Here is a 22619-nt window from a genome sequence, read left to right as displayed (position 1 = left end):
CCCCCACGCTTCATTTTCTTCTTAATTTAGATGTACTGTACTGGGGAAACTTACTTTCCAAGTATCTGTCGTATGTGTAGTGGTTCTGGAAAGTGTGGTCCCTGGTCCAACAGCATGAGTACCACCCGAGAGCTTGTTAGAAAAGCAAGATATTGAGCCCCATTCCAGACCTACTGAATCAGACCCTCTGGGGGTGGGGCCAGCAATTTGGGATTTAAGAAGCCTCCCAGATGACCGTGGTGCACGCTGAAATTTGAGAATCACTGCTCTAGTGGGAACTGGTGTGGAAAAGGACCTGCTTATGAGGAGACTGTGATCCACTTATGGAAACAGGCACCCAGGGAGCAGCAACAGCCTCAGATGCCCGAGTGCAAACTAACAGTCCTGCAGAGTGCAGCCAGCAGGGGTGTGATGACAGGGGTGCAGGGGTCACACCAGTTGGACCTGGCATCCTTCGTGGTGGAAAACAGGCTCCTTGACCCGTCCTTGCTGTCAGCAGACATGGAGGGACTGGAACTATTTTAGGCCCAGTACGTCTGTCCTTTGCCAAGGCAAAGTGGATACATGTCTTATTTTAGACGAGGCTGTTCTTTCATGTTCTTAATTGAGCAGGATTACCTTCCTAAGTGTATTGGAATTGAGGTTCTTTTTCCTTAGATAGTAATCCCCAAATCATGATCACTGCAATACAGATTGTCGTTCCTTCTTCTGTCTTTTGATGAGAAGTGACAGTACTACTGACTGTTTTAGGAAAGTGCAAGCCATCCCATCAGTCTAAGGTACCTAGTCAGTTCCAGATGGTTGTAGTCACAGTTGAGAAAGGGCTCACACCTTCATCTTGCTTTTCTCCTCACTCTGTTCTAGGGAAACCCAAATTTGTGGGTCCTGGATTTCAGTGTACCTTTATTACAGAGTGAGAATACACTTTAAGCTCTCTGGTGTTCTACATATTTGCATTGGTCTTCGAGGCCAGACATATTACCTGTGTAAGGAACATGGCACGTGCCAATGAAATGCCGAGAGGAGGGCCTGTTTGCTCTGCTGCTCGTCGGGCTTCTCGTTTAAGCCCTCAGCCGCGAGCGGATTCGAGAGCCCTTGCTCTTTCGCCTTCAGGGAAAGGTCACACTGCACCTTTCTGTCCTTTTGAGAATTTTGAGTGTAAATAAAGGTTTCCCATCACACAATGTATTAGTAAGGATATATGCAACTGCAAGTAATGAAAAAAATTCAGACTCAGTCTGACCTAACCAGTACAGACATTCATTAACTCGTGGAGCGGGAGGTCCAGCTGCGTGAAGCATCGTCAGTGTTGGATGGGCGGGCCCCCCAGCAGTGCCGTCCTCCAGCTTGCTGTCCCTGCTGTGCTACCACGGCACTGGCTGGGACTTGTGCCTTTGGGCTCCAGAGTCAGTGCTTTTGCCACTAAATAATGCAGTATTTTGGCCACATTTGACTTTTTCTTCCTCTCTTCTCCACTGTGCTTTTAAAAACTACCATGTGGGCTTCCCTGGTGGCGCAGTGCTTGAGAGTCCGCCTGCCGATGCAGGAGACACGGGTTCGTGCCCCGTTTCGGGAAGATCCCACATGCCGCGGAGCGGCTGGGCCCGTGAGCCATGGCCACTGAGCCTGCGCGTCCGGAGCCTGTGCTCCGCAAATGGGAGAGGCCACAACAGTGAGAGGCCCGCATAACGCAAGAAAAAAAAAAAAAAAAAAAACTACCATGTGACTCAGTTGTGAGTGGATTAATTATGTATAACTTCTTGAAGGTTTATGTTACAGAGTTCAACCTCATTGTCTAGAGAAGCAACATGTGATGGTTAATCCTGCATTTACACCTGATGGTGTGAGGCAGTTTTTAGTTCATCCCTGGCTGTTAGACGTTGTGTGGGATAATGGCAGACTTGTGGCTTTGGGGGCATTTAAATCTCAGGGCATCCACTTTTTAGCTTCCAGCAAGATATTTCACTGGTCTGAGCCTCAGTTTCCTCATCTATAACACTGAGTTGAGCAACCCTACCTCACAGGCTTCTGAGAGACTCCGGTGAGACTTTTGTCAGGGCAGCTGCCATGCTGATTGTGCTGCTTCTGGGACTTTAGAACAGGTGATTTGTGCACACGGACAGAAACCAGAAGGTACACAAGGGTGTCCAGGACAGAACAGGTGCCTTCTTCCACCTGCGCAGAAGAGACCCAGGTGGCGGTCATGACTGTGTGACTGTTTTCATAACTCCTCGGGGTAACTGTCAGCCTCTTCCACACTCACTCACCCTCCCTGTGTTAATATGATCAGGTGAATTGCTGACATAAAATGCAAATGTGATTTTCTATGGCACATGAGTTAGCCACTTCGATGTAGAAATCTTTATATTTTTATTTTTCTTACTTGCTAGAGTACAGTTAGGATTTTGATTGTTTATTCTGTGTTTTCATGTAAAGCCTAATGGACTTGCTTTATGTCCATAAACTATTAAGTGGTGTATTCGCTTGCTCTTTATAGGGTGTTAAATTTTTAGTCCTCATTTGAGAATTAATAATAAAAGTGAACAGAAATAAAAGATTATGGTGTGTTTGTATTAGGGAACATGTGATAATTTAAGAGGTATTTTTCCCCAAGAGGTTTTTGAATGCTGTAACAATTAGAAGGCTTTCCAATTTGACACCTTACTACTAATTCAGCATTTGCTTTTCCTTAACTTAAAGTGGTGGTGGATTTTGGAGGGGGCAGCTAGATGGGTCATGACTGAAAGCATCCTAAAGTTGATAGTTCCCAAGTGATGTGTCTTTCAGTTGTGGCTGTTCTCCTCTAGATTGTGGATTTCCTAAAGAAGAAACGTGACTTTGTGGACCTTATTATGAAGCACATAGGAACATCGGCCATCATGGACTTGTTGCTCAGGCTCTTGACGTGCATTGAGCCCCCACAGCCCAGGCAGGATGTGCTGAATGTGAGTAGGATCACGGCTGCTGTGGACGGGCTGGGGAGTGGTGCTCGAGCTGCTGGGCTGCTCAGTCTGGGCGGGATTCTAGGGGATTGGTAGAAAGTGGTCTGGGAAACGGGGGTGGGGGGTGGATTCCAAAACGGGAAGAGATTCAGATTTTTCAGGATTAGGATTCCCGACGTGCACATCCCTAGGTATATAGGCTGTCTCCTTGTGAGGGGTTCTTTCCCTTTGCTGGTTTGTTCTTCAGTGGGAGTGGGAAGGTAGAATGGGAGCTAAAAGTCTCATCTGAGAATTCTGTGAGGCTTCTTTCTTGAGAAGATGGTCACACTGCAGAGATATCTCTGAAAGTCAAAAAGAAGAGGTGTTGGCATTTCTAGGGAATCTGGCTTCAGAAGTAACTTTCTTCTCGTGGATACCTAGGAGCATGGGATAAGGAGAAAGGAGTTTACCTCCAAAAGGGCACATATTTTAAAATTTGGTGAGGTGGTTATTTCAGGACATGTGTGTATCCTGAGGAGCTGCCTTGGGTGGGATTTGGGTGGGAAGAGGAGGGTGTGAGTGACTTGACGATGAGGTTTCTCACAGCCTCTCGTCTTTGCTTCTTGTCTTCTGTCTCTTCCTCTCTTTTGTCCCTTTCACCGCCTCCTTCCAGAACCATTCCCCAGTCCAATCCATCTTTTTTGTTTTTTTAATTAATTTTTGGCTGTGTTGGGTCTTCGTTACTACACGTGGGCTTTCTCTAGTTGTGACGAGCGGGGGCTACTCTTCATTGCGGTGTGTGGGCTTCTCATTGCGGTGGCTTCTCTTGTTGTGGAGCACGGGCTCTAGGTGCATGGGCTTCATTAGTTGTGGCACGTGGGCTCAGTAGTTGTGGCTCATGGGCTCTAGAGCGCAGGCTCAGTAGTTGTGGCGCATGGGCTTCGTTGCTCCATGGCATGTGGGATCTTCCCGGACCAGGGCTCAAACCCGTGTCCCCTGCATTGGCAGGTGGATTCTTAACCACTGCGCCACCAGGGAAGTCCCTCAATCCATCTTTAATACTCAACCTCAAACCTTAGAACTCTGGAAACAAGTTTTATTGAAAAAGCTAAAGACCTGAAGGCCCAGAAGGAGGGTCTGTCGGGTGGTGTCCCACGGAAGGACATGTTCTACCGAGGTGGGCAGGCGTGCCGGAGCATGTGTTTGTGTGAGTGGGAGAGTCTGGGGGTCGGGTCAGGGCTGGGTCTGTAGGAGCAGGCAGAGGTCTACTGAGACCCGTGGTCATGTGAGGAAGTCAGCAGCGGGGGCCTCGTGGATGGCCTGGGAGTTGCCTATGGGAGAGGGCCCTAAATTGGGACTCTGGCCCTTTTTAGGTGTGCTTTTGTGGATGTGAATCTCTTCTCAGTAGAGGTTGGGGATTCCAGGGAAGGTGGTTAAGGATAAGAGGGATGGTCACCTTTATGTTTGGATTATTATTGGGGGAAATTATTCAGTATGGTTTCTTAGAATTCCTTTGGTCACTGCTGGGTTGAATTTTAGGGCCCACTTCCAAAGGAATAGGAGCATTTCTGGAGGGATATGGTGGTGGGTCGTTAATAAAGGCGTAGGTCAGGGGAAGGGTAGTTAGAAACTCCTAAATGTCTTACTTTGATTGGGGGGCCCACCGTGGGCTTGGACTGTTGGTGCTTGTTAATAGCTGTGGAGTCATGAGGGTGGGCGTTTGATTCATTCACTGCCCACAGTTTCCTACTTTTTCCCTTGGCCGTCAGGACCCTCTGCCCCACCTCCTATGTAAGGGTGTTTGCATCCTGTTTTAGGTCGTTGCTACTCAGAGTTTGGTCCCAAACATCCCCTGGGAGCATGTTAGAAATCCCAGGTCTCACCCCTGCCCTGCTGAGTCAGAATCTGTGTTTGAACAGATTCAAACACAGGGTACACATTTTAAAACATCTTAAAATGTAAAGTTGGGCCTCTGCCTTTGTGGTAGTCTCCTAATAGCTTTTGTTTGCATTTTCCTTTGGCATGTTCTCCTTAAGGAGCCTAGAGACAACCTAAGAATTTCTCCACATGCCTTTAGCAAAGCGTGTCCAATTTCTTGCCACCCACCCCTAGCCTCACCCCACCCCACCCCCAGCCCCGCCACCATCTCTGTTAACCTTTGGGATTTTGTGTGTGTGCGCGCCCGTTCCAGGTAGTGAGTGCCTTGTTTATTACGGTGTTCCTGTTCCTTGTGGAACTAATATCACGCCGGCTGATTTTTCATTCATTTTCATCCCCTTCATATTTTCATTCATGGCAGTATTTCATATATGGTGGAAGAAGAGAGTGTCCTAATCATGGTAATAGCTTGCTAGCGTGTGGCAGGGCAGACAAACTCTGTTTCTGTGGTGCCCGCCAGCCCCCACGTTTCCTGCGGTTGTTTTGGTTTTAGAAGGTAAAAGTTTATCATGTGTTTTAAGCCAGAGGCTTGCTACTAAATATTGCTTTTCTCAGCCTTTTTGAAGCTCTCTTAAAGTGAATGCTCTCTTACAGAAAATGTATAAGTTCCATCCCCACCCCCCCTCCGCTTCATATCCAAAGTACAGACCGTTTTAGTACTCAGTGTCTGAGAGTTAACATCACTAAGAAACTGATGTATAGAATTTTTGGATGTGGGTATTGTGACTTGGGGAGTAGTTGGTACTGTAGCTACTGTTAAAATAATATATTCACTGGCATTTTCCTTGGGGGACTTTTAATTTCCTGTAGTGTTCAAAGTCCAGAGAAAACCTGTAACATTCTACTTAAAATGTGATGGATATTTCCAAGTATGTTTATCTTCATTGGGGCTTGAACAAGAGCCACTCATTGCTATGATTACTTCTACAATGTGTTTTACAGTGGTTAAATGAGGAGAAAATTATCCAGAGGCTTGTGGAAATAGTTCATCCATCGCAAGAAGAAGATGTAAGTTCTCTTGTGTGACTATAAACTTGATTTAAAAAAAAAAAAAAATGAACCATGTTTATTTGGGCACAGAGCATAATTGTACTAGGTGTGAAGGTAGAGGGTAGGTAACAGCGATCACCTGGCATTCTTCAAGTTGGCAGGTTTCTAAACACCAAAGGCTTTTTAAAATGTTGCATTTTGCCGATACTCAGAAAATTTCCTGAAATGTGAAACAGTGAGCCTTGGGTCTAGCTCCTTCTCCTTTTTAGAGCTGAGACTTCGTGCTGCATCTGCTTTGCCTTCATTACAAACCTCCTCCACACTTTGTTTTTCTTTTATACCCATCATTAGCCCAAATGATGTGGCCACGTTTGTGTGCATTTGCTTTTTCCATTCTGGCTAAAGCTTTCCAGGCAGCGCAGCAGGATCCTGGTCACCATTGAATCCTTAAGAGGGATGAGCTCTTGGTGGTTCTACTTCCTGGCTCGGGCTTTTGTGCTCACAGGTTTGGCCTTTGTCCTGGGTGCTAAAGATTGACTTGGCAGTAGAATTGAAGCTGCTTTGGAGTTTGCACGTTGAGCTCCATGCTGAGGGTATGCCTGGGGGCGGGGTGGGGTCTCGAGGACCAGCGGGTATGCCGCTGTAGAGGATGCTGTCCCCCTGCTTCTCTGCTGCTGCCCTTGTTGCCGCCTTCAGTAGTGGACTGACCCTTGTGGAGCTGCCAGCATTTGGCCATTTCTGCCTATGGAAATGACAGTCCCACGTGGTTCAAGGTAGTATCTACAAAGGAGTTGTTTCAGACAACATGCAGGGTATGTCATGGGGCATGGGCAGCCTCCTTGGATGTCTCTAGCTTGGACTAATCGGAGAGTGAGCACCATAGAGGAGACAGTGCAGAGGAAGGAGCATGTGGCCGGAGCGTGTTCTCCTCACCAAGACAGATTTCCTGTGGAGGTAGATGTAGCCCCTTCTACTGCAGTCCATTAAAAAACTGTTGGTACCTGGAGTTTATCTAAAGCAGGCTCCCCAGCCCACCGCCCCCTTCCAAAAAGAAAAGAGCTAACCATTAAAGGGGCTGTTGATTCCCACCCTCCCCTGAGACAGTACATCATGTGCTCGCTGCAGTATCGTTACTGCTGACTGTCAGGAAGGACACTCCAGTGTGTGCACGTATTGGGTGCTAGAGCTTCGACGGCGCCCTCGGCCTGGTTGGGGTGATGAGCCCTCCTGCTGTGGCTGGGGGAGTTGGATGGTTCCAAGAGCACATTTCCCATGTGCTGGAAATGTGGCCGGTGCAGGCCGAGGAGAGTGAGGACAGGAGCGTGGCCTGCCCTATTCATGGGGTAGGGAGGACACATCCACAGACAAGGCTTGCTCATCACTAGGTTCCTGCTCAGCAGGTACTGTCCCTGTCTGAAGGGTCCAGGAGAAGTTGACAGAGGAGAAGCCCAACTCTGCAGCAACTTTTTTTTGCAAAGGACAAAGCATTTGGGGCATGAGCACCTTCTCTAACTGACTTGCAGGAAAAGTTAATTTTGTCTTTTGGACAGTCCTGTTGATACTTCCGTTTTGTATTAAGTGATGAATTACATATATTTATTGAGGAAATGTTAGACTCCTGATTGCAAACAGTGGATTTTGATATCCTGGTGTGTGTTGTCATCTGTGCTGGAACCTGCTGGTCTCACTGGGCAGGTGATGCTCATTGCCACATGCCACTGAGCATAGGTGTTTGGTGCTGAGATTTCAGAACTTTCCTGTAGAATAGCACACTGTGCACTGAAAGAAGTAATATTTCTTATCCATTAGTATATTCCAGAAAGCTGCGTTTATTTTTTTAAGGCAGAGAATTGTGTTCATCTTTCTTTGCTGCTAAAAGTATATAAATTTGGGGGGTTATATTTTTCTTCAGGTATTTAATTAAAGAAATTTTTCCTTGTCAGAACTTTAATTACATTACCCTACACAAAGTAACGTGTATTTTGTTTGTGGTATTGTTAAGTAAAGCCTGGAAGGGAAAATACTCATGCTTGACATATGTTATTTCTTTGGACCCTGGCTTTTTATTCACTGTAGCTTATGGCCAGTGTTAATTTGCGTTATTTCTTAAGCAGTTTCTTCACTAAATTTATTTTATTATAAATTTGACTTCTGATGTGTTTTATAGTTAAAATTGTACTCTTTCCTTTAGCGGCATTCAAATGCATCACAGTCACTTTGTGAAATCGTTCGCCTGAGCAGAGACCAGATGTTACAAATTCAGAACAGTACAGAACCAGACCCCCTGCTTGCCACTCTAGAAAAGTATGTTTGAAACTCTCTTCTTGTTCTTTTTTCATATTGATACTATTTGATATGCTACCAGTGTAAGTACTTGGTAAGTGTTTCTCACGTGGGAATCCTGTCCCTGGAAAATAACCTGTGGGTGGCTGAGAAGGCAGGAAAACCTGCTTATCTGATCTCAGCCAGTCGTGATGCCCATTGGAGACTTACAGGGTAAGAATGTAAATAAATGACATTTATATGTAGACTTTGAACTTTTCAATAATTGTAAACTAAATTCTATAAAACTATCATGGATGGGGCAGTGACATAACTGCAGTCACTGCCTCCGTGGTCTTTGGGGAAGATAGGTGTATGAAGTAATTTGACCCATCTTCGTCAGTGATTTTTTCTTTTTTTAATTTTTTGGCCTTGCCGCGTGGCTTGCGGAATCTTAGTTCCCCGACCAGAGATCAAACCCGCACCATCAGCAGTGAAAGGGCCAAGTCCTAACCACTGGACCACCAGGGAATTCCCAGTCAGTGATTTTTAATCAGAAGTTCTTCTTAGGATCCACTATACCTTGGCAGCTGACTGGGGTAACCTGACCAGACCTGATTCGAAGGGTTATACATCTTGTATGTTTTGTTTCTTTATATTGCTTCTGCCCTTATTTTTAGATAATTCCTAATGAACAGACATCTCATGTAGAAGACAGCTTGGGGGTGGTGTAGTATTTTGAAATCTGCGAATGGCCAACCTACCATACTGGTATTTGTAGATTCATACATTTTCAGGAAGAGTATTTACCATCAAGTATGGGCATACATTTGCCTGCATCCCTACAACTGAAAGTTATTTTAGTAGACAAAAATAAGGCATCTCCCCACTTTGGATGAGTAACTGGCAAGAGTGCATACAGTTAGCGTTGTTATGTACGAATGGCAGTCTCGCATCAGTTTACTGCTACTGTTGTTCTTCTTAATGACTTTGTTGGAATTTTTTAGTCCTCCTGTATATTGAGACTCGTTTGCATCTTTTGGCCGGGAAGACCCTTTTATTAAAATAAGACATTTGTGTGTATTGTTTACTTGGCAAGTGTGAGACAAACAAGGAACAAATTAGAGACAAGATACCTTGTTTTAAACTCTGTATTCTGAGAAATAAAGTTGTATTTTCCCAGTGTGCATTGTAGAATAGGAAGGAATTGACTAGTTCTCTCAAGTAGCAAGATAAGAGATTATCAGCTTCTGAGTAAAATGTCATCTTACTTGCCCCATTTCAGTTATTCTTGGGCATTATGGCATATGTACTCCTTTTATAATATACAATACCGATAATTGTAGTAGAAATAGGTTGAACCATGTAAAAATTAACTTACTCAAGGTTAAAAAATGTTGACTAACAGTAATTTCATATGGTCCATGACTGTGCTGTCCAATAGAAGAAATATAATAAAAGTCACGTAATTTAAACATTTCTAGTAGCCATATTAAAGTAAAAAAAATAGGTGAAATTAATTTTTATGTTTTATTTAATAGGTACAAAATAATATTTCAACATATGTTCATTTAAAAAATTATTAATGAGTGAGTCTACATTCTTTACTTTGTGCAAAGTTTTGGAAATCCAGTGTGTATTTTACACTTAGGACAGGCCAATTCAGACTAGTTACCTTTTGAGTGTTCTGTGGCCGCAGGTGGTGCTTGGCTCCCTTCCTGGACTGTGCAGGTTCACCCTGAGTGTCAGGCTGGTCAGTAGTAATCACTGAGTTCTTCTGTGCCAGCCCTCTCTTCACTCAACTCTATTTGGACTAAACGTGGGATCTAGCTGTTGGAGCCTCTGTATGCACTAGCTAATATATTTCAGACTGTGTTTTTAGTCCTGGATCAGGCAACTGTACTTTGATGCAGATAGGTACGTAATCAACATCATTAAATGTTAGAGTAAATTTCTTCAACTACATGGTCCTAAAGAGTCAGGGGCTCCGTGGTGTCACTGAGTTAAACCTTCACTGCACTGAGCATCGGGGAGACTTAACTCTCTAACAGTGCTTCCCACACTCTTCTTGAGGATGAGAACCAACCCTTTTTAATATCAGACGTGTTCCCACATGATAGTCGTTCTCTTTAGTATCTGTTGATTGAGGAAGTACACAGTGACCAAAGGCTCCTGTGAGCTTAGTAAGCTTTTATTAATTTTAACAGTATCTGTGTATATTTTATATATTATTATATATCTGTATGTATTTGATTATCACCTAATAATATATAGCAGTGTTGTGTTATAAGCCAGTCTACTCGGTATACAGGCTAACCCCCACATAAACACCGTACGTGTAACTGGAAGTGTAGGTTAGCACTGCAGGAAAAATTGGAAATGAGCTAAGGTTAAAGAGAATGGTCAAGGTGGGTAGGGATACCAAAAGGTCTCTAAGAAAGTGGACCGAGGTGTTAGGTAGTGAGTGTTAGCTTGGGAAACAATCTGAGCTTAAATTGAATGTATTTAATTTAGTAGCTCTGTTGTGGGAAAATCTGAAGTGCCAGAATTCCTTTAAAACTAGTTGTGTTGGGGAGGGTTGGACCAGGCAGCTCCTAATTCTTGATACTAATGAGCTTACAGTGGGTCGGCCTCTGGGCTGGGTTGAGCCCGTTATTTTTATAGATGTGAGTCTTTAGCTGCCCACACAAAAACAAAACAATACAGGAGTGCGCCATGGTCTCAAAGGCCTGGGTGAAGAACCTGGCTGGCCTCGTGCGTAACACAGCTCACGTAATGAACTTTATTGGTGTTCGTCCAAGAACTCCATTTTTTTTTTTTTTTTTTTTTTTTTTTTTTTTTTTTTTTGCGGTACGCGGGCCTCTCTCTGTTGTGGCCTCTCCCATTGCAGAGCACAGGCTCTGGATGCGCAGGCTCAGTGGCCATGGCTCACGGGCCCAGCCGCTCCGCGGCATGTGGGATCTTCCCGGACTGGGGCACGAACCCGTGTCCCCTGCATCAGCAGGCGGACTCAACCACTGCGCCACCAGGGAAGCCCAAGGCCTCCATTTTTTAAAAAGTGGAAGTGAATATGTCTTCTCACTTGTAAATAAATGCCTTATTATTTAAAGAATATGAAGGCATTCTTTTCATCCTGTTTAATAAGCTCAGTTCTTCAGTTTATGATTTCTTCTGTATTTGGTGATATTTGTATGTTTAGATAAGACTCAGAATATGGCCCAGCTGCTGTGTTGCATCTTGACCGTCACATTTTTGCTGGTTATTATCTCATTTTTGTCCATTAGTAGAATGATCTCCATGGGTATGGTAGACTTCCAATTTGATGCAGCCATGAAAGAGTGAGAGCCTCTTTGTTAGCCACTCCCTTCAGGCGTCAGGGTTTATGAAAGGTGATATTGCTCTCTGGAAAGTTAGACACTACAGCTGAATGAGAAGGTGGACATCTACAGTTGGATGCCCTGTCGGTACCCCTCTACCTGGGGTGAGGCTGCTATTCGAAGAATATACGTATTTACAAAAAAGCAGTCTGTTTTCCAGAGCTCAGTTCCAAGTTTAATAGTTATTCTGTAGACTGCTGTGTGTTGAGTGACTTTTACAGTACTGTTTTGGGTAGAGATCTCACAGGCAATTCTAGTGCTGGTCTGAGAGTGCTTGAAAGCTACTTCCTGCAAGGGCAATCCTCTGAAGTTAGGTTAGATACCAGTTTCATTTGCTTCCCCCAAAGAGGAAGAGATTCTCTCCTACTTGCTGCCCTAACCTGGCAAACGAACTGGTGTTAGTAGCCAGTGAGCACAGCTGTACCTTGGGGTGGCTGGTGTGTCTGCCAGGTGGGCACCAGGGGCAACCAGCTGTCCCTCTCATTGCTAAGGTGATTCCATTTCTTAATCCCCATGGGTTCTAAAAATTACTGAGATCCTAAGAAACAGGTTTTCCTTGAGAACATCCGTATAAATTTATTCACCTAACAGGTTACCCTTATATTCTACATTAATTGTGACCTTGTATACATGTATGGGGGGGTGTCATGGGAAGAGCCTGTGGAGAATACTTTTGGGGCAGTAGTTCAGTCACACCCATTTCACTGCTACCACATTATATTGGTTTATCAAATTTTAGTTGTAGAGTACAGTGCAGCAAGTGATGTTATCTTGTGTCTGTTTTAGATCTTTGTTAATTATACATGAATGCCTTTGTGGGAAAACATTTATGGTTTCTTTTGTAAAAACTCCCCTCCTTCTGTGGGGCTGTAGGGTTCTGAGTCTTTTTACCTCCCGTCCCCACCATCTGAGTAGGAGGTGACTTCCAGCCGAGGGGAGGGGATAGGAGTGTGTGTGTGTGTGTGTGTGTGTGTGTGTGTGTGTGTGTGTGTGTGTGTGTGTGTGTGTGTTACACTTACGACAAGCAAGACCACTGGCCTTCCTTATGGATAGATGAAAAATAGAATATTGTTAATAAATATGCACAAGTGAGGTTGAACTCTTTTATAATACTTGTCTTACTGATACCATGATCTTTTTCTCCAAAGTTGTTTGTGTTGAACAGTGTTACAATTAGCGCTTGACTATTGATTTGTTTTCCTAGGCAAGAAATTATAGAGCAGCTCCTATCAAATATTTTCCACAAGGAGAAGAATGAATCGGCCATAGTCAGCGCAGTCCAGATATTGTTGGCTTTACTTGAGACACGGCGACCAACGTAAGTTTTCCTTCTGTCTTGCGAAACGAGCCATTTGGTTTTGCTTTTAGAATTTTTAAAAGCTAAGAGTTAAGTTATTGGTTGATCGCTACAGTATCATGCCCGTGAATTTCAGGTGTTGAATCTTTTTCTACTATATAAATAGTTTTATATGAATGGGATGCATAGATGTAGTTGAACTATATGGTTTGGTAAACACTATTGGCAATATGTGGATTCTAGTCATTTGGGGTATTGTAGTAGTTACCAAAATGCTTCTATAATAAGTCAAACCCATACAGAATGGCTCAAACACAAGAGAAGCTTATTTCTTGCTTATGAAAATTGAAAATAGGTGTTCCTGATTGGTATTCAGCCCTCCTCCAAGTGGCAGTTCAGGGCTCTTTCCATCTTGTGATTCTGTCCAGTGCTTGCTAACTTGAGGCTTTGGGTTGTTTTTTTTCGGGATTTCACATATGAGGCAACTGCAGTTCATTAGGCTGTTTAAAAATGGACAGGCAGGTGGCTTGAGGCCTTAAGGAAAACTTTCTGCTATGTGTTTCAGAATCAGAAATATAGTCTGTTTTCCCTGTGTATGTGCCTCTGGACAAGCCAATTAATATTTGTCATATTATTCCTTACAGTTTATACCCAAAGCTAATTTACTTATTAATTGTCAGAATTTTCCTAATTGTTCTCTGGAGAATGAGAATTTGAAGAGGTATGTATGTGTTTGCATTCCGGGAACATGTGGTTTAGAGATTAGAATTTGTATTTTCTTACCCACTATTGGATCCATCCAGTAAAGCAGAGGGCATGAGGAGGAGGAGAGACACGGTCTGCTGTCAGCATATGAAAATTTAGCCATCCAGCGTTTCTGGATTTAGTTTCAGTGATGTCATTTTGGTTTCCAGCAAAATAGTAAACACAGCGTTACCAATCCCTGCTTCCCAAAGTCTTCATCTCTATTTCTGGTTCTTTAATCTCTGGTTAGTGATAATGGAAGGGCAGTGTGGCAGCACTGCTTCAGCTGTGTTGTCATTTGGAGTTGTATCTGCTGTTTTGACTTTGCCTGTGTCTTCCCTGGTAAATCATATTTTAAATAACATAACCAATAACTTAAGGTATTAATCAGGTGATACAGGACTGTTATCTTGCTACTCTTGCTTCAAGGCAGTTGCATCATCTCTCAAAATGATTTAAAAGCACATGAGCTGGTGCTGTGAGATTTATATTGACAACTCTGGCTTGAGAATGGAGACGATACAGTAATAAATGACAGGAAGGAATTTCTGATCAGAAGGGACTTATCCTCAGACCACAAAGGTTTATCAGATACTAAGCACGATTAACTTTAAAGAGAGGCAGGTTGGAGGGGTGGTGAACAACTGAGATCTTAGCCTTATCCTTATGTGATTTCTGAATCCCTAGGATAAAGGATAAATCTTAAAAATATTTGGACAAGAAAAAAGTGGGTTAACTACAAAGCAAATCACGTTGCCAGACATGTCATTTGTAAAGCTAACTAAACACTGAAAAACAGAGGGGTAGGATTGTGACCCTGAAGCACTTTTGTTGCTTTGTGAGGGCAGGGGGCATTTTCAAGCGTATGGACCTCAGTGTCCCCTCCGTGTCCTGTACCTGGGCCAAATTACTCGAAGATGGACTTTACCGAAGCCAAGCAGAAAAATAAGGTAGAATAAAGAACTTAAGGAAATACGTTGGTGAAAGTAATGATAAATGAAACAGATAGGAATGTGACAATTCATATGACTATGAAAGTTATGTTAAGAATGAATAATTGAATAAGTCAAATGTTGAAAAAAAGGGGCTTCCCTGGTGGCGCAGTGGTTGAGAGTCCGCCTGCCAGTGCAGGGGACACGGGTTCGTGCCCCGGTCCGGGAAAGAAAGGAGAGAAGGGGTAAGTTAGTGCACAATATAATTCTTATCTTCTACTGAGGAACTGAGGTACTTTGATATACAGTTTCATTTTTCATCTTAAAAAAATGATAGTTCCAATGTGTTTTTTATAAACGTAGAATAATAGTAGGTTATGTAACGCCCAAAGCGCCTCAGGTGCAGGGAGAGCAAGAACACCCTGAGAACTACAGACTCAGGACTTCGCACATACCTGCGACCCCTGCTCAGGAAGTACTGGAGGCCAGGTAAGAGCCCTGAGAAGGCCTCCCTTGCAGAGTAGGGCTGCGAATGCAGCAGCAGGGTCCTTCTCCATTCCCGCCCCTGCTGAATAAAACCCTGAATCCACTGGCGAAAGGGCGGCAAACCCTGTAAACCCTAAAGACACGATGAGGAGGAAGGGACCAGGAAAAAGCCTCTGCCCCACGGGACAAGCAGGCACACTTTTCAGGGCCCAGGCTATTAGAGAGCCTCTACCACTGGGGTAAGGGCAGGATCACCGAGAGGGCCCCACCCCTGAGGTCCATGAGCACTTCCGCTGCCTGAGACTGAAGCTGAACCAGAACAACAGAGCAGTCCTCCCCACCAGGCCACCACACATCGAGTGACGAGAGCAGCATGCTGGCGGAGGGAAGGCTGCAGTGTGGAAGGAGGCCATCAGCACAGGACCAGGCTTGAAGGGAAGAACCTCAGCCAGGGGCAGAGCAGAAGTTGAGAAAACCTTGGCAATCCATCCCTAACTATAAATACAAAGTGACTCGAGACACATTTAAAGTCTTCAGTGTGCCGAGAGAAGTCAGTCAGTCATAGGAACAACAAAACCCGAACCTAAATCAGCTGCTGACTATAAATTGATCCAGAAACCCCACACTAAAGACCTAGAAAAAAAGGGGTGTATCCATTGCAAATACTAGTTATATCAGTCTCTGTTGTCTTACACAACATGTCCACGTCACAGCTAAAAAATTGCAAGACAAGCAAGATAAAAAGAACCCAAACAAACTGAACTCTCAAGAGAAAAAGCAGTCAGGAGAACTAGATTCAAAAATGTTGGAACAATCTGGTAGGGAATTTAAGATAACTATGATTAATGTGTTAAAGGCTTGTGGGAAAAGTGAGCAAGATGTGAACAGATGGAGAATTTTAACAGATATGGAAGATCATACACAAATGCTAGGAATGAAAACTACAACAGAAATTGAAGAATGCCTTTGGGCTCATTTGTAAAGTTTGACATAGTTGAGGAAAGGATTAGTGTAGGACATTAGAAGTTACCTATACTGAAATATGAAGTTAAACCAGGAAGACAGTTGCTTTGTGAGGCCTAGAAGTCATGAAGCATCACCAGGAACAAGTAACCGTGTGCCCAGATCTCAGTTTCTCATACCATCCTCCAGTAAAGGAACCAGGGCTTCATGGAGAAATGGCTGGTTCTGCAACTGGGCTAAGAAGTATACAAAGTGAGTGTGGAGCATCCTGTAGTGCAGACAGTAAGGACGCGCTCAGAGAGAAAACCCACAGCACCGGGTGTGTGAGAGGGACACGGGCCAACTAAAAGAGCTCCCAGTGGCCAGAGCTGGGAGCACTTGCACAATAAAATAAGGCAGTATTGTTGTATAACACAAAGTATAAAATACACATGAGTTCATACTGATATAAATAAGTGACTGAATAAGTAAAAGGGGGCGAAGAGACAAACCTCCCCTGTGGGAGAATTCCAAATAGTTCATAATCCCTTCTCAAGGAGGAAGAAAAAGACTCTCCGTTCTTGACGTGTAGACTGCACCTCATGACTTCCTTCTAAAAAGTGCAGTATGAAGAGAGAATAAAATGAGAACTTGACAGTCACTCTGTCAAGTTTGACAGAGAAATCTGACCAGCACTTCCTCAGCCATATAATCAAAGTCAGCAGCCAGCACTGTTGTGTTGATAGTATGTAATGAAAATGTCATTTTACTTGTGTGTTCTTCCTCTCAAAGACCCATGATCATGAGAAAAATGTTAAGACCAGACCCCAAATGAGGGACATTCTGCAAAGTACCTGACCAGGAAAGTCTGAGTAACTATCACAGCCAAGAGGAGGCTAAGGACACTTGAAAGCTAAATATAGTGTGGTGTCCTGGGTGGATTCTGGGTCAGAGAAACAACTGTAGGCAAAAACCAAGGAAATCTGAATAAAGTATGGATTTTACGTGTGAGTACTGGTTCATTAATTTTGACAAATGTAAGATAATAACAGGGGAAACTGGGTTTGGGTCACATGGGAACTCTGTACTATTTTTGCAATTTTTCTGTAAATCTAAAACAGAAGTTCTAACAGAAATGGACATAACGTTTAGACAGAAATCAGTAAGAAGCATACAGTACTAGCAATTCAGTGGACCTAATTGACGACACCAAGTGCTGGCAGGACTGCGGGGCAGCAGGAAATCTCATTTGTTGCCGGTGGAAACGCAAAATGGTGCAGCCACTTTGGAAGACAGTCTGGTAGTTTCTTAGAAAACTAAACATACTTTTACCATACAGTCCAGCGGTTGTGCTCCTTCATATTTACCCAAAGGAGTTGAAAACTTAGGTTCACACAAAAACCTGCACACAGTTGTTTAGCAGCTTTATCCACACTTGCCAAAGCTTGGAAGCAGCCAAGAGGTCCTCAGTAGGTGAGTGGATAAATAAACCGTAGTTCATCCAGACAGTGGAATATTATTCAGCACTAAAAAGAATGTGCCCTCATGCCATGAAAAGACATGGAGGGACCTTAAATGCAAATGAAAAATAAAGAAGCGTGGGCTTCCCTGGTGGCGCAGTGGTTGAGAGTCTGCCTGCCGATGCAGGGTACACGGGTTCGTGCCCCGGTCCGGGAAGATCCCACATGCCGAGGAGCAGCTAGGCCCGTGAGCCATGGCCGCTGAGCCTGCACGTCCGGAGCCTGTGCTCTGCAACGGCAGAGGCCACAACAGTGAGAGGCCCGCGTACCGCAAAAAAAAAAGAAGAAAGAAGTGAAAGAAGCCAGTCTGAAAAGGGTACATACATTCTGGAAAATGTCATATTTTACTGTGGAGACAGTAAAAAGATCACGGTTGCCAGGGGTTGACAAGGGGAGTGAAATGAAGAGGTGGAGCACAGAGGACCTTTAGGGCAGTGAAAATGCTCTGTATAATATCATAGTGACCAATACATGTCATTATTTGTCCAAACCCATTAGAGTGAACTATAATGTAAGCTGAGTTCTGGGTGGTGATGATGTGTCAGTGTAGGTTCATGGATTGTAATAGACATACTCTGGTAGAGGATGTTGATAATGGGGAGGCTGTGCATTTGTAGGGGCAGAGGGTATATGGGAGTCTCTGTACCTTCCCCTCCATTTTGCTGTGAACTTAAAACTGCTTTATAAAAATAGCTTTAATAAATAGCAGCCAGTATAACTGATACCAACAGACTAAAGAAGTAAAACCATGTGATCATTTCATTACATTCTTGTATGATAAAACCTCTCTGCAAATTAGGAATAGAAGGGAACTTGGAAACTGAAAAACAAAAAGAAAACCCATAGCTACCATCATTCTTAATGGGCAAAGACTGAAATCATAGCCCCTAAAATCAAGGACCATGGCAAGAATATTTCTCATCACCAGTTCTATTCAGCCTCATGCTACAGGCCCTAGCAGTGCAGTGAGGCAGGAAAGAAAGAAAAGGCATCCAGACTGGGGACTAGGATGTGGACATACGTTTTGTGGGGGGACCATTCAGCCCACTAAACAACTGAACCAAACAAACAGAGCCAGCGCTGGTGACAGTGAAGCCTCACACTCTCCAACTGGGCTGTTAAGTCATGTGGCCATCTTCTAAAAACACCTGGCAGTTTTTTAATAAACAGACCTTTATTACAATGTATTATCCAGCACTCTCTTAGATATTTACCCAAGAAAAGTGAAAATTGTGTCACACAGAAACTTGTAAGTGAATATTTGTGCCCTTTATTCATAATCATCCAAAACAGTAAATAAGCAAAGTTTCCTTAACTGGTGAGTGGTTGAGGGAGCTGAGTGGATGCAGATACCGTGCATCTGGACTGTAGATCTCTGTTCAGAGAGAAAAGGAACATACTCCCGATGCCCCAAACAGCCATCACTTCTTGTGCCTTTCCAAGTCTATGTTCCAGATTTAATGTATCTCTTTGGAATATCAGCACAGGTTTTGTTTTGGATTTGGCAGATTTTTACATATATTTGAAAGGATTAAAATGTGAGAAACACCATGGATATTGATTGTAGTACCTGAGTCAAGGCAGGTACATAAATTGATGCTCACTAAGTATTTATTAGATGAACAAATAAAATTTATATGAATGATTAAGGAATTTTAGTATATGTTTTTGTATGGGTTTTTTTTTTTCACATAAGTGGGGAAAAGCAGATCGTTCTATAAATGTGGCTTAGAAGTGACTCGCCACTTGGGGAAAAAAAATATCATGTCTATACCTGTTTTGCATAAAAATAAATTCCAGATGAGTTAAATGAAAAACACAAGAGGAAAAGTATGCAAATATTCATAGGATTATGGCATTGTAAAGAACTTTAAGTATGGCTTCCTGGACAGAGACTGTAGTGAAGAATGCTATATTTGGCCACATAAATTATTAAAACCCTACACATTAAAAAGCACTATAATCAAAGCAAAAGGCCTTTCCTCTACCTACTCCCCCTTTCTAGGAATTGAGTTTCTGAAGGGTGTTCCGTATAGCTCTTAGAAATCACTTGCCCGTGTGAAATATTTTCAAGTAACAGCCCTAATAACCACTCTCTAGGTGTTAGCTGTGTCAGGCAGCGCTCTCAGTCCTCTGTCTACATTAGCGTGGTCCCCACAGCAGTCCTGGGAGGGACATTCTTGAGTGGTTCCCGTTTTCCATATTAGAACGAATTACTGGTGAGTGAAGGTCCAGGGTTCAGGCTCAGGCAGTCGTGCTCCAGCAGCTACATTGTTAAGCGCTAGTTTGCACTGATACACCACTCTCAGGTTTATCTTTTAATGTGAACTGTACACCCACATTTTTAGACCCCTCCCTCCTTATGTCCCCCAACTTTGAGAACCCCTGTGCTTTCTAAAACTGATTGGGATTTGGGAGTCTCATTCCACTCGTAATTGTTTTTCTAAAAGGAGTGGTTTATAATGAGTATAGATGAAGCTTTATACAGAAGAGTAAGTTAAGCCTTTTAAATAGGAAGCAGTGTTGATTGATTAGTCAAGAGAAACTGTATAGAACAAATACAGGCTTGTTTATTATTAACAGTCTTCCAGCGGCAGGCAGTATGATTTGTCCTGTAACTCAGGGATCTCCTGCTGCTTTCCAGATTTTCTGGTTAGAGACCTGATATTAGTACAGTAGGTATAAGGCGTTAGAAGGTTTAGGAGAGAATGGGAAGAAATGGCATATAATTTCTCACCCGACACTGTACATCTTTGGATTTCAGACCATGTTGGCTGATCCCCATCAAGGTTTTATTACACCCTCTTCCTGTCCTTCCAGAAATTTCAATATAATCACTATATATTCTATAGCTATTATGTATATCCCTATACGCTGATACGGAGCACCTTGAATGATTTGTTCTGAAGTAATAAATAAAATTAACTTGCTTTGTTTCAAGATTTGAAGGCCATATAGAGATCTGCCCACCAGGCATGAGTCATTCAGCTTGTTCGGTCAACAAGAGCGTTCTGGAAGCCATCCGAGGAAGACTTGGATCTTTTCATGAACTCCTGCTTGAGCCACCCAAGGTAAGGCAGCTCTCTGAAGCCCGTTGACCAGCCAGTAGCTAGATTTCAGCTTTTGTTAGAAAGTAGATGAAGCTTGTAAGTTAAAGGACTGGCTGTGACTCCCATGTGCAAAGCATATTAGAAGGTACACGGGCAGTTGTTTTCATTGCTCTTGAGCTAGTTTTTAATTGGCTTTTATCGATATATAGCATCTAAATTGATGAATAGAATAGCATTCAAATTAAGTAAGTTACTTACCTGCTTCGGAAACTCAGCTTTTTGTTCTTTCTATATATTCTGCATACTTATATGCCAGTAAAATAGTTTTCTTCTCACAGCATGTTATTTTCACATCTTTGAGGTAGAAGTTAATCTTTTAGGGCCTAATCTTTGAAACTGAGCTCTTATTCAGAGTTGGAGCAGTGTGACCGCCTGAGGGACAGGCATCTCATTTAGGAAGCAGTTGGTTGAATGTGACTTGGAGTGTTAGTTTTTCTGTCGGGAGCATCCGTGTGCTGATCCAGAAATGACTGTTAATCAGGCAGCCACTGAAAGCACAGACAGCGGACAGCGAAGACCTCCAAAAGAGGGGTGTCCAGGGTCCATAGTGGTGTCCTTCCGTGACACCCCACCCCCTCGGGTTGGCGCAGGTTGAGCTTTAGGGGACGAGGCTCTTCCTTTTGGCATCTCTAGGGTGGAAGGCAATTCCATGAGAGTTCTACCGCCTGCACTAGTTCTTACACTTTGGTTCTTCCTTCTGCCCCGCATCATTGCATCCAGCATCCCAGGCTCTGGAAAGTGTGTCTCTGTGACATCTCCGGTGTGAGTTACTGGGAAATTAGTAGACTAGTGTCTCCCTTCTAAAGCAGATGTTTTCTGTTTACTTAACCATCTTGTGGAGGGGGTGCTGGTGTTTAACAGTGGCGTCCTTTGTGCCAGACCTGGGAAGAAGAGCAGGGAGAGTAAAAGGAGAGAAGGGTTTGCTCAGGAGAAGAGAAGTGGAAGTTGGAGGGGAAGGAGGTCCTGTGAGAGGAGAGGGTGTGGCCAGGTTCCCCTGACCTGTGTCTCAGGTGCCACAGTCTTCTTTCTAGGTGGACAAAAAAGGCAGCGTCTAATATGGATTCTCACACTGGTACTCTTCTTGGGCCTAACTCGGAAGTAAGACAGTGTTTGGTTTGCCCTTCCTCTTGTTCACGGCTAGGAGTGAGTTCAGCTTGTGGCTGCTTTTACTACGTGATGTGGTGTGTGAGTAGGTCCGTGTTTATTAGGGCTGTGCCACAGGGAGTGAAACTGGGGGCCGTCCAGTTCCACTGGGCCTGGAGGAGCGCAGGCAGGGGGGCAGGGATCCCCTGTGGACGAGGACATGGAGGAGGGCATCCTCATCGCTTCGTTGTCACAGGTCATCATCCTTTCCTGCCAAACTTCTGAAGTTCTGGAATGTTCTGTGTATGTCTTTTGTGATTTCAGAGAATAGAAACTCCCTTTTATGGACAAGAACAGGTTTGAGGTTGATCCTGTTTCAAGGTTGTGATCCAGAGGCAACTTCTGAGTTTGCACTTTTATCACAGATTTGGCAGAGATTGAGAACTGTGATCTAAACACTTGTAGCTTTTCTTAGTTTCTTAGGTTTCTGGTCAGGATTAGAATATTGCACTTTTTTTTTCGTGGACTTCAGTAGCTTTCTGCTTTATTCCCGTGGTGTTTGCAGTGTTGAAGGCAAGGGGATACTTGGTTTCTTATAAAGTTTGTGGTCCAGGGAAATGGCTTCATTGTTTTCCCTCGTGTTCATTTCATCATATCTTAAAGATATCATCAGTAGGAGTTTTGGATTTTCCTTCACGTATGGAATTTAGGCCAAGTTGTTTGCAGGCTTAGTTTACCTAGCGTTGTATCTTAGTACATACTCCTACACCCTTTATTTGTTTACTGAACTGAATTTAATTGGAAAGCTTTTTCTTCCTCAGAAAAGTGTGATGAAGACTACGTGGGGCGTGCTGGACCCTCCCGTGGGGAACACCCGGTTGAATGTGATTAGGTTGATATCCAGCCTCCTCCAAACAAATACCAGCAGTATCAACGGGGACCTTATGGAGCTGAATAGCATTGGGGTCATATTGGTATGATATCCCCTGAAAGATGTCTTAATTTGCCCTTGATACT

At 43.6% G+C, this 22619-nt stretch overlaps 1 protein-coding gene across 1 annotated transcript in view; it reads left to right on the top strand.

Moving 5' to 3' along the window:
- The window catches only part of PPP6R3 (protein phosphatase 6 regulatory subunit 3), a gene marked incomplete at its 3' end in the record, with an annotated part of 111024 nt that overhangs the window by 65590 nt on the left and 22815 nt on the right, over positions 1-22619 (top strand). Inside the window, exons 5-10 of the mRNA XM_007450450.1 lie at positions 2808-2945; positions 5802-5867; positions 8041-8153; positions 12693-12806; positions 20351-20480; positions 22424-22576. Of these exons, the coding sequence (XP_007450512.1) occupies positions 2808-2945; positions 5802-5867; positions 8041-8153; positions 12693-12806; positions 20351-20480; positions 22424-22576 (714 nt within the window). The remainder of the gene's footprint in view (positions 1-2807; positions 2946-5801; positions 5868-8040; positions 8154-12692; positions 12807-20350; positions 20481-22423; positions 22577-22619) is intronic.

The sequence above is a fragment of the Lipotes vexillifer genome, unplaced genomic scaffold (assembly GCF_000442215.2).
Source record: "Lipotes vexillifer unplaced genomic scaffold, Lipotes_vexillifer_v1.1 scaffold1477, whole genome shotgun sequence".
Taxonomy (NCBI): domain Eukaryota; kingdom Metazoa; phylum Chordata; class Mammalia; order Artiodactyla; family Lipotidae; genus Lipotes; species Lipotes vexillifer.
The sequence above is the reverse complement of the archived record's forward strand: the minus strand, read 5'-3'. Positions and strand labels throughout refer to the sequence as shown.